Source organism: Ornithorhynchus anatinus, chromosome 3, assembly GCF_004115215.2.
Source record: "Ornithorhynchus anatinus isolate Pmale09 chromosome 3, mOrnAna1.pri.v4, whole genome shotgun sequence".
Classification (NCBI taxonomy): Eukaryota; Metazoa; Chordata; class Mammalia; order Monotremata; family Ornithorhynchidae; genus Ornithorhynchus; species Ornithorhynchus anatinus.
This window is the reverse complement of record NC_041730.1, coordinates 131,672,660-131,684,889: the sequence shown is the minus strand read 5'-3', so window position 1 is coordinate 131,684,889 and position 12,230 is coordinate 131,672,660. Positions and strand designations below refer to the sequence as shown.

At 49.3% G+C, this 12,230-nt stretch overlaps 1 protein-coding gene across 1 annotated transcript in view; it reads left to right on the top strand.

Annotated features, from left to right (window-relative positions):
* Positions 1-4,875: 4,875 nt before the first annotated feature.
* Positions 4,876-12,230, top strand: part of LOC100091960 (scavenger receptor cysteine-rich domain-containing protein SCART1-like) — a 58,663-nt gene continuing 51,308 nt past the window's right edge. The window contains 4 exon segments of the mRNA XM_039911331.1: positions 4,876-5,479; positions 6,134-6,451; positions 7,518-7,583; positions 7,904-8,218. Coding sequence (XP_039767265.1) covers positions 5,071-5,479; positions 6,134-6,451; positions 7,518-7,583; positions 7,904-8,218 — 1,108 coding nt within the window. The 5' untranslated portion in view covers positions 4,876-5,070.

The following is a 12,230-nucleotide window of genomic DNA, read 5'->3' as shown; positions in this document are numbered from 1 at the left end:
GCCTGGTGGGCGGGGAGCACCCGTGTGCGGGGCGCCTGGAGGTGCGGCGAGGCTTGGAGTGGGGCACGGTCTGCCAGTCGGACCTGGACATGGCCACGGCCCATGTGGTCTGCCGGGAGCTGCACTGCGGATCTGCCGTGTCCATTCCAGGGGCCGCTAGCTTCGGCCTGGGGCCGGGCCAGCTATGGACCCAGGATACCTTCCGCTGCCGAGGGAACGAGTCTCTCCTGTTCCACTGTCCCCGTGGGCCCGCACGGACGGAACCCTGCTCCCACAGGCAGGACACCGCCGTCCGCTGCTCAGGTGAGTCCCCCAGACCCCGTACTTGAGGCAGTCTGGCTGCCTGGGTCTCTTACCCAGGGGAATGGGATTCTTTGAGGTGATTGCTTTGACCCTGAAGTTTCTGGCTTCCTTTATCCCAGCTGCACTGGGAATGTGCCACTGACTTTTCCCAACAAAAGTCTCCATCATTTTACATCATCCATAAAATGGGGTCTAAGTCTGTGAGCTCCATATGGGACAGAGACTGAACTAATTAGCTTGTATTGCCCTCAGCAATTAAAACAGTGCTTGACACATAGTAAGCATTTGACAGATACCATTATTATCATCATCATTATCATCATTAACAACTCCACAATGAGCTTAAATTCTCTGTTCTGTAAGCACATAATAATAATAATAATAATGGTATTTGTTAAATTCTTACCATGTGCCAAGCACTATTCTAAGTGCTGGGGGGAGGGGGGTATAAGGTAATTAGGTTGTCCCACGTTGAGCTCACAGTCTTAATCCCCATTTTACTGATGAGGTAACTGAAGCACAGAGAAGTTAAGTGACTTGCCCAAAGTCACTCAGCTGACAAGTGGCAGAGCTAAGATTTGAACCAACGATCTCTGACTCCCAAACCCACGCTTTTTCAACTAAGCCATCTGGGCAGGGAACGGATTGACCAACCTTTTATATTCTACTCTCCCAAGCACCTAGACCAGTGCTCCGTACACAAAAGCACTCCATAAATACCACTGATTGAGCAATACATGAGGAAAATGATGGCAGCCTCAAGTCACCAGACATTGAAATGTGGGGATAAAGTTGTGTTGATGCAGATTATATGGAATGTCTTTGCCACTCAGCCACGACAGTGGAGGGAAGCTTTCTTCAGCGGAGGGGCTGCTTTATGTCTGTCACATGGATTGTCATGATTTCAGGAACTAAAGACTCCTGCTGCCTCTGAATAGGTTGTCTCCTGGCTGAACCCTTCTCTGCCTCTTGATTCAACCTACTCATGTGCCTCACTCTCGTCTCTCCCGTCGCCGACCCCTTGATCCCTCCTGCTTGGAACTACCTTCCCCTTCATATTACTTTCCCGTTTAGACTGTGAGCTTGTTGTTGGGCAGGGATTCTCTCTATCTATTGCTGAATTGTACATTCCAAGTGTTTAGTACAGTGCTCTGCACTGTAAACGCTCAATAAATATAATTGAATGAATGAATGAATTAGGCAGACCACTATTCTTTCCATCTTCAAAGTCCTACTAAAATCACACGTCCTTCAGTAAGCCTTCCTTGATGGCTTTTTAATCTCTCTGCTTTATATCCTCCACCTGCTTCTCCAGCACTTATATTCCTATCTTAAATACATTATTGGTTTCTCCTACCCATAATCGAATATTGCCTCTTGTGCTGACTCCTGTAAGCTCTGCAAGGGGAGGGATCTGGTCTGATTCTATTGTACTCGCCCAGGCATTCAGTCCAGTGTTCTGCACACTCTAGACACTCACTGATGGATGGATGTGATTGATTGTCCTTTGCGCAGAGTACAGGCTGGTGAACGGCAGCAGTCGCTGTGAGGGGCGAGTGGAGCTGCAGGTTGGGGAGTCTTGGGTCCCCCTGTGCGCCGCCCACTGGGATCTGGTGGATGCCCACGTCCTCTGCCACCAGCTGAGCTGTGGGCCGGCTTTGGCGACTGCGGGTGGAGCGTCTTTCGGGGTGGGGGACGGCCCCGCCTGGACCGACATCTTTCACTGTGTGGGGACGGAGCCCCATCTGTGGAACTGCCCGCGGAGTGCCTTGGGGGCCACCGCCTGCCAACCCAACCATGTGGCCACCGCCATCTGCTCCGGTGAGTGCCGGCCCGGGGAGGGGTCAACAGGGGGCGGGGGGCAGGCTGCGGGGGAGGACTGGCCTGGGGACCTGGAGCGACCTGCTCTGGACAGCTGCGGGCGTGACCCACGAGCAGCATTCTCTTGACACAGAATGGTTTCTGCCTGAAAATGAAGGTGACTGCTTCAAGCCCGCTCTGATCCATCTAGAATGGAAAAACTGATTTCAGCAACATTTGCCCCCAATTTTCATCTTAGAATGCATCAAGGAGGCTGAGATGAGACAACTGCCTCATTCCTCAACCCCACTACTCCTCAAGTTGTCACTCTGGGCATAGTACAGTGATGTCAAGTCTAACATTTTGCAGAAATTTGCCCCCCATTCCTGCCCCTGCTGCCTCTTCAACCCCATGCCCTGAGCGAGTTGACTCTTAGACCCCGATGTATTCCCTGGTAATGGGCCCTTCTTTCCCACCACCATCTTTTGAAAGGACAGGGGAACAACCATCTGGGATAGGAACTGCCGGGCCCAGGCCCAGGCCTCATCATTAAAAAAATACTGGGCCGCAGCCATCTTTGGGAAATCCTATATGGCTGCCAACTTGGGGAAATCCCATAGGGCTGCCATCATTGGGACGTCTCCCATGGCCACTGCCTCAGCCCATGCCTCTGCCCGAGAAGCTGTGTGGTCAAGTGGAAAGACCATAGGCCTGGGAGTCAGAGAACCTGAGTTCTAATCCCACTCCACTACATACCTGCTGTGTGACCTTGGATAAGTCACTTAACTTTCTCCATCTGGACTGTAAACTCGTTATGGTCAGGGAATGTTTCTGCAAATTCTGTTGTTTTGCACTCTCCCAAGAGCTTAGTACTGTGCTCTGTACATAGTAAGTGGTCAACAAATACAAGTGATTGATTGATTCTCTGTACCTCGGTTCCCTTATCTGCAAATTGGGGATTCAATACCTGTTCTCCCTCTTGCTTAGACTGTAAGGCCCATGCAGGACCTGATGATCTTGAATCTGCTCTAGCATCTACCATGGTGCTTTTCATATAATTAGTGCATAATGAATGATTATCATTATTATTATTATTATATGTATTAAGTACTTACTATGTGCCGGGCACTGTACTAAGCACTGGGGCAGATGCAAGCAAATTATATTCGACACAGTTGCTGTCCCACATGGGGTTCACAATCTTAATCCCATTTTACAAGCTGAGGTAACTGGGGCCCAGAGAAGTGAAGTGAATTTCTGGGCTCACAAAGAAGACAAGAGATGGAACTGGATTTGAACACAGGTCCTTCTGACTTCCAGGATGGTGATCTATCCATCAGGCCACGTTGCTTCTTAAGCATATATGCATTGACATATGCATATGCATTATATTAGCAGGTTCCCCGAGGCGATTCATTCATTCAATCACACTTACTGAACAATTACCATGTGCAAAGCACTGTACTAAGCACTTGGGAGAGCACAATTTAACAACCAACAGATACATTTTGTGCCTACAACAAGATCACAGTCTAAAAACAGAGACAGACATTAATATGAATAAATAAATTACAAGTATACACAGAGATATACATATAATAATGTTGGTATTTGTTAAGCGCTTACTATGTGCAGAGCACTGTTCTAAGTGCTGGGGTAAATACAGGGTAATCAGGTTGTCCCACGTGAGGCTCACAGTTAATCCCCATTTTTACAGATGAGGTAACTGAGGCACAGAGAAGTTAAGTGACTTGCCCACAGTCACACAACTGACGAGTGGCAGAGCCGGGAGTCGAACCCATGACCTCTGACTCCGAAGCCCAGGCTCTTTCCACTGAGCCACGCTGCTTCCCTTCCCTCCCATCCCACATATGTGCTGTGGGATGGGAGGGAGGATGAATGAAGGGAGTAAGTCATGGCGAGAGAAAGGGAGTGTGAGAAGAGGAAAGGAGAACTTAGTAGGGGGAAGATTCCCAGGAGATGTGCCTTCAATATGGCCTTGAGGTGGGGGAGAGCAATTATCTGTTTAATATGAGGAGGGAGGACACTAGGCCAGAGGTAGGATGTGGGTGAGAAATCAGAAGTGAGATAGATGAGATAGAAGTACAGTGAGAAAGTTAGCATTAAGTTAGAAGGAGATGGGTTACCTCGTTTTCCAGATGAAGCCATCCATGAGTTTCCTGAACTATGTGAATAGAACAGTTCTCTCTTTTCCCGTTTGAAATACTGGGTGAAAGCTCACCACACCACAGCTGATGGCAGTCCCCTCGGCAGTTTCTTACCCAACTTTAGTGAAAGGTTCTTTCTCTAGCTTGGATCTCTTCTGAGCCCTTCTCAGAGGGATGCCGGCAGTCCCTCTCTGCACGTGTCCATATTTTCCCTCTCCCGGAGCCCAGGTGAGTTGGCGGAAGCACTGCGGCTGCAGGGCGGGCAGAGCCGGTGTGACGGCCGCGTGGAGATCTCCCTGCAGGCTGGCTGGAGCAGGATCGTGGCTGAGGCCTGGGGCCTGACAGAGGCCAGGGTGGTGTGCCATCAGCTGCGCTGCGGAGAGGCCCGGAGAGCCTACAGCCTCTATCCGATGGCCCACAGTCCGGAGGCCACCCCCGTGGGGCTCAGTGCAATCAGCTGTGTCGGGAATGAGACCCGCCTGACCCAATGCCGCGTTTCCATCACCCCGCCATTTCCTGTGGGGACAGCCTGGGATGTGGGCGTCATCTGTTCTGGTGAGTTTCCGGTTTGCCGCCCCCCAAGCCCTGTCCTGCCATACCCGGCCCTCCAGCCCTTTCCAACCCTGGGCAGTGGTCCTACCCCTGGCTCTTCACCCAGTCATGGTCCCTCCCATAGTTCCACTCCTGATGGTTGTCCCACATTGGCCATTGGCCCACTCCCAGCCATATTCCTTATCCCTAGCCCCCTCCCTAGCCATGGTCTCACCCCCAGTCTTACCCCTGGCTCTAGTTCCACATTATGCTCAGGCCTTGCCTCCCACCCCACATCCTCCTCGCCCCTGGCCCAGTGCCTGAGGCTGGGGGCGAGGAGCAACATCGGTCCATACCTGCAGAGAGCGAAGGCCTGCGTCTGGTGGGCGGTCCTGGGCGCTGCGCCGGGAGGGTGGAGGTGCTCCACGACGGGCGCTGGGGGACGGTCTGCGACGACTCCTGGGACCTGGTGGATGCCCACGTGGTCTGCCGGCAACTGAGCTGCGGCGTGGCTCTCGGGGACCTTGTCTCCCCCGTGCATGAGCCCGGGACGGGGCCGATCTGGCTGGACGAGCTGGGCTGCGCAGGGAACGAGTCTCACCTCTGGAAATGCCCCTCCGCGGGCTGGGGCCGGAACGACTGCCGCCACAAGGAGGACGTCGGCGTTCTCTGCTCGGGCAAGTTTGGTGGCCCTCGGGGGTCATCTCTGTATGGTGTGAAAAGACAGGCATGAGCGTTAGTGGAGCATCTGTTCCATACAACAGTACAGCCACTTGAAACAATCAATCAATCTCTGATGTTTATTGAGCACTTACTTTGTGCAGAGCAGTGTATTAACTGCTGGGAGATGATAAGACATAAGAATTAGCAGACATGTTCCTTGTCTATAATGAGCTTACAGTGTAGAGAGAGAAAGGCATTAATATATATGTAATTCATAATATATAATTTAAAGATAGGTACATAAGTGCTGTGGGGTTGTGGGGGTGGGGGTGAATATCAAAGATCCAAAGATCACATATCCACAGATGGGAGAGTGAGCTGGGAAAAAGATGGCTTAATCAAGGAAGGTCTCTTGGAGGACACGGGGCTCACTGTCTAAGGAAGAGGGAGAACAGGTATTATACCCTATTTTACAGATGAGGAAACTGAGGCCCAGAGAAATTAAGTGGCTTGCTCTAGATCACACAGCAGACACATGATAGAGGTGGGACTAGAACTCAGATCTCCTGAGTCTCAGTCCATATTCCTTTCTCTAGGCCCCTCCGCTTCAAGCTTTGGGTTTTGGCCCCTGATCCGTCGCAGATTCTCAGTGATCCCTTTCTCCCCAGAGTTCACAGACTTGCGGCTCGCTGGCGGTTCCTGGGCCTGTACTGGGCGGCTGGAGGTTTTCTACAATGGGACGTGGGGAAGCGTGTGCCAAAACTCCCTGATGGATGTCACCCTCACCGTGATATGCAAACAGCTGCAATGTGGACCCTGGGGGCAGGTGTTGGGCACTCCAGAAACAGATGCAGAATCCAGGCTGACCTGGTTAGATCACATTGAATGCCAGGAGAAGCACCACACCTCTCTCTGGCAGTGCCCCTCCGCACCTTGGAATCCACACTCGTGCCCCAGGACGGAAGAAGCCTGGATCAGTTGCGGAGGTGACTGCCTTGTCGATCTATCACCTCTGCTTTGGGAGCCACGTGGCCTGCTTTAGGCAACAAAGTCTCTCGATTTGCAATACAACGTGAGAGCCGAAGTTCCTTGTGGGCAGGGTTAGCACTAGCCAATTTAAGAGCTCCTCTTAATTACAGGGCTCTCTTGCTTTGAAACAACTCTTCACAAGTCTGCTTTCCTCAGTTAAATAATATAACCTTTCCTGCTGCTGCCTCTGTCTGGCAGAGACATCTTTAGGAAGCACTTTGACAAGTCGAAAAAAAACCCTTTTCAATTTAGGGTGAGAAAACTACACCTGTACATCAAAGTTAATGGCAGATCTCGAATGTATTAATGCAGGATGCTTGATTGCTCAGTGGGATATGAAGGCTAATATTTGAAAATCATATATATCTATATATTCATGTCTCAAAACAACTAATAAATGCTATTAAGATTTTTTGTACACATTTATGGTCCTATTTGATCAGGCAGCAGTATATATATAGGGTTTTTCATCAGAGATTTTAATATGTTCTCTTCAACATTTTATATCTTGGGAACATATCAGTGCACTTAGGGTTTATTTAGCTTAATGTTTAATTTCTCACTGAGGTTTAATGGTACCCTGCTAAAATGTTTCAAAAAGTATTAGCCCTGTAATAATAATGTTGGTATTTGTTAAGTGCTTACTATGTGCAGAGCACTGTTCTAAGTGCTGAGGTAGACACAAGGTTATCAGGCTGTCCCACGTAGGGCTCAAAGTCTTAATCCCCATTTTACAGATGAGGTAACTGAGGCACAGAGAAGTTAAGTGACTTGCCCACAGTCACACAGCTGACAAGGGGTGGAGCCGGGATTTGAACCCATGACCTCTGAGTCCAAAGCCCGTGCTCTTTCCACTGAGCCACGCTGCTTCTCTAGTATATGCTCTCACTGTTACACCCACCCTCTTTCTCAGGTAGCGAGTTGGAGTGGTTAAGGGCATTCTGATAACAGAACATGGTAACAGTTGATATTTCTGTCCAGCTTCACTGGCTACAGTATTTTCCCTCCCTTTTATCTCTTCAGATGAGAAAGGTGAAAAAAAGAGGCCTGGAGAGATCCTTAAATGTTCAGTCTTCAATAACTGCACAGGTATCTGGCTCATCTCTCCTCTCTTTCCACTTCAGTCTGTGTGTGTGTATCTCTCTCTTTTCCTCCCTCTTCCTTTTCTTCTCCCTCACCTTATCCATTTCCTTCTTTATCTCTCTGTCCCTCCCATCCTCTTTCTCCCTTTTTTCTCCCTCTTCCTCTCCCTCCTTCTGCATGCCCTTCTCCATTTCCTTCTTTTCTCTCCATCTCTCTGTCTCTGTCTCTCTGTCTCCCCCACTGTTCCTTTTCCTTGCCCTGCCCCTCTCTGCCCCCTCATTGCCCCAGGTGGTGTGGGTGAGACAGACAGGGGTTGTCGTTTGCAGCACAGGAGAAGGTGCGCGTGCGGGGCGGCGAGGACGGCTGCTCAGGGCGTGTGGAGGTGTGGCACGGCGAGTCCTGGGGCACGGTGTGCGACGACGCCTGGGACCTGGCGGATGCGCACGTCGTGTGCTGACAGCTGGGCTGTGGAGCAGCGCTGGCGGCCCCGGGACGGGCGGTCTTTGGCTCTGGAACCGGCACCATCTGGCTGGACGAGGTCCGGTGCCGGGGCAGCGAGGCCTCTCTCTGGGACTGTCCAGCCGCCCCCTGGGGCCGCACTGACTGTGACCACAAGGAAGATGCCGCCGTCAACTGTTCCGGTCAGTGCTGGGGAGGCCGTTCAGAGGGAGGGATGTGAGAACCAGAGGGAGAAAACTTTGCCTTGCTGGTAGGGAGTGGGATTGAACTGAGATGATGACTAGGTCCTGGTCAGAGAGAGGCCAACATTTTTGGTTCATGATTTGTGGTTGGTCGTCCATGCCCACCCCACCCCCCAGACCCTTGTACTCAAGTTTTCTTCCTGTGATTGTCACTTTAATACCAGAGATTGTATCATGGAACCACCTCAGAAAGTCCTGCAGCAAAGTTCTGACTCTTTGAATCCTCAGTGGCTCTTTCCTGCCATGTCTAACTCCCCTCAACCGCTTCCCTGTTGACAATAGAAATCTCTCCATCCTTATTGACACCCATACCCATTGCCCATGCCAGCGTTTCAGACATTTATCTCTCTCCTAATACCCAGACCTACCAACCCCACCATCGCATGAGCCTAGCGACCTGGACAAATAATTTCTTGACAAAATTGAAACCATCAGGTGTGATCTCCCTGAATCTCCTTTGATCCTCTCCAGTCCCTCCCACGCCATACCCCTTACTCAATTTTCCCATCTTTCCTGGCAGTATCTGAAGAGATTTCCTGACTCTTCTCAAAATCAACCTCCTCCACCTGTACTTCAGACCTAGTCCTTCAGACCTATCAAAACACTTGTCCCCTCCCTTCGTCCCTCCCTATCATTTTCAATCATTCACTTTCAAATGGCTTCTTCCCCACTGCTTTCAAAAATGCTCACGTCTCCCCATCCAAAAAAAATAAAATTAAAAAAAAAGTTCCCTTAGCCCCACAACTCTCTCCAGTTATCTCCCCCTTTCTTTCTTTATCACTCAGTGCCTCTGTGTCAGATCAGATCTCAATTCAACACTGACCATCCCTTCCACATGGTTGGCAACTATGATCCCCTCTTGCTCTCTGGATGCATCCATTACCCACAGTGCCCAGCACTGTCTCTCTTGGTGTCATGATGACAGCTGGCAGCGTAAGCCAGTGGCGAGACTGTGGTAGGAAAGATTGGCGCAACTAATCTACCAATCTCCCTCCCCAATTCTCATTCTACTCCTTTCTCTTCCTAGGTGAGAGTCAAATGATAACCTTGCCCCCGGAAACAGGTAACCTGCTCCGATGTGGTTTGGCTTCTCCCCTGTTCTGAATGCAAGGAAAACCCCTCCCTAATCCATGAGTTACAACAGGCAAGCCAGTGAGAGCAGAGCTCCTTCTGGGCTGGACGTTTGAGACCCAGCCTGGCCCAACCCAGCTGTTCCCAGACCCCATCAGAGTTAATAATAATAATGTTGGTATTTGTTAAGCGCTTACTATGTACAGAGCACTGTTCTAAGCGCTGGGGGAAATACAGGGTAATCAGGTTGTCGTAGCTGAGGCTCACAGTTAATCCCCATTTTACAGATGAGGTAACTGAGGCACAGAGAAGTTAAGTGACTTGCCCATAGTCACACAGCTGACAAGTGGCAGAGCCTAGATTCGAACTCATGACCTCTGCCTCCCAAGCCCGGGTTCTTTCCATTGATCCACACTGCTTCTCTGGCTGCACTTGTAATAATAATGATAATAACTGTGATATTGGTCAAGTGCTTACTATGTACCAGGCATTGTACTAAGCACTGGGATGAATACCAGCAAATCGGTTTGGACACAGACCCTGTCTCATGTGGGACTCACAGTCTCAAACCCCATTTGAGTTCCCTCAGTAAGGGAACTGAGGTATGGAGAAGTGAAGTGACTCGTTGAAGGTCACACAGAAGACAAGTGGTGGAGTTGGAATAAGAACCCATGACTTTCTGACTCCCAGGCCCATGGTCTATCCACATGGCGCTGCTGGGCAGGTCCATATATGGATGATCAGATATAGAGTTTGGTGTGGAAGCAGGAAATGAGGTGTCTGAGAGGACCATGGAGAATGTCATGGCCCTGGCTAAGTATTTCAGAGGTCCAAACCAGTCCATGGTGGGCCCTGGAAGTGCACGACTAGGCGAAGGGGCAAGCCAGAGAAGAAGCTTGGCCTAGTGAGCTGAGCATGAGCCTGGGTTCTAATCCTGGCTCTGACACTTGTCTGCTGGGTGTGACCTCTGGCAAGTCACTTCTCTTCTCCATACCTCAGTTCCCTTACCTGTAAAATCTTACTCCCTCCTATTTGGACTGTGAGCCCCATGTGGTACGTGGCTGAGTCCAATCCAATTAACAAGTAGCTACCCCAGTGCTTAGTACATTCCTTGGTATATAGGAGGCACTTAACAAGTACTGCAACAATAATAATTCTCAAGTGACCTGTCTTCCCATTTAGTATCCAGCCTGTCTCCTCCAGAGATCCTAGGGGCTTACTCAGCGTCTGGAATCGCCTCTATCATCCTGGGGACAATTCTCTGTCTGCTCCTCATATTCCTGGCAACGGAGATGTGGAACAACAGATGCCGACACAGGGGTAAGTGCTACGGCAAAGGCGGTTCTCTCAATGACCAATCATTCAATCCTGGCATCTGATGCAATGAGGAAAACTCTCCGAGAGATGAATTAACAAGACGAATGGTCTTCGGGTGGCATCACTCCTGAGACGAATATGTTCCTGGACGAAGTTCTATGGTTTGGAACAGGCTGTACTAGAGGCCGGCCTTTGTGGTCAGGAGACCCAGCAGGATCCAGTCACAGCCCCAGGAGTCTCAGGAAGATAGTGGGGGTTGGTTCTGGTTGCGTCCATGGATTCGGGTCACTACCTTTGGAGAAACAGTGTGGTCTAATGGAAAGAGCAAGGGCCTGGGATTCAGAGGACCTGGGCTCTAATCCCAGCTCTGCCACTTCTCCTTCTTCATTCTTCTTCTTCTCCATTCTTCTTCTTCCATCTTCTTTCTCTTCCTCGTCCTTCTTTGTTCTTTGTTCTTTTTTCTTTGTCTATCTTCTTTCTTCTTCTTTTTCTTCTTTTATCTTTTCCTTCTTCTTCCTCTTCTTCTTCTACCATTGCTCTTCTTCTGTCTCCTTTCTTCCTGTTCTTCCTCTTCCTCTTTCCTCTTCCTCCTCCTTCTCCTTCTCCTTCTCCTTCTCCTCTCTCCCCCACTCCCTAAAACAGCCTTAAAGTGTAAGATCCCTAAAGACAGGAACTGTGTCTTCTGTTTTTATAGTATGCTTTCAAGCACCTAATCCAGTAGTTTGCACATAATTGAGATCCAATTGATAAAGTTAGTGGCTGTGATTGCCATTGCTGTGGAATCTGAATCATGAGTAGAAATTCTGCTCCTGTAGCTACAGCTCCCTACTGACTTACATTTTCATTGTGTGTATTGTGTGTTTGTCCTTATCCTTTGTGCTGTTTAAATGTTTTAGGCATTGATCTCAATGCATCCATTTCCAATTCTCCTCCTGATATTCATAGCTTGTGAGAACCTTGAGGGTCAGGGTCCTTGTCTAATTTCCACCTGCACACTCTTTCATGGCACTTAAGTTCTTAATCAATATCATTAGTATTAAAAATTATTAATCCCAGCTCCACCTCATCAGCTATGTGACTTTGGGCAAGGCACTTAACTTCTCTGTGCCTCAGTTACCTCATCTGTAAGATGAAGCCTGTGAGCCTCATGTGGGACAACCTGATTACCTTGTATCTACCCCAGTGCTTAGAGCAGTGCTTGGCACATAGTAAGTGCTTAACAAATGCCATTATCATCATTATTTTTATTACTACTATTTTGTGAGCCCGTCATTGGGCACGGATTGTCTCTATCTGTTCCCAAATTGTACATTCCAAGCGCTTAGTACAGTGCTCTGCACATAGTAAGCGCTCAATAAATACTATTGAATGAATGAATGAATACTACCAGTGGTGATCAGGTTGATGTAGAAAATGGAATTTAGGATTATCAATTTAAACGAGTGCATAGTACCCAAAATAATGCTTCCCAAGTGATAATAATCATAATTATTAAGGAATTTGTTAAGCACTTACTATGTGCCAGGAACTGTACTAAGTGCTAGGGTGGACACAGGCTAACTGG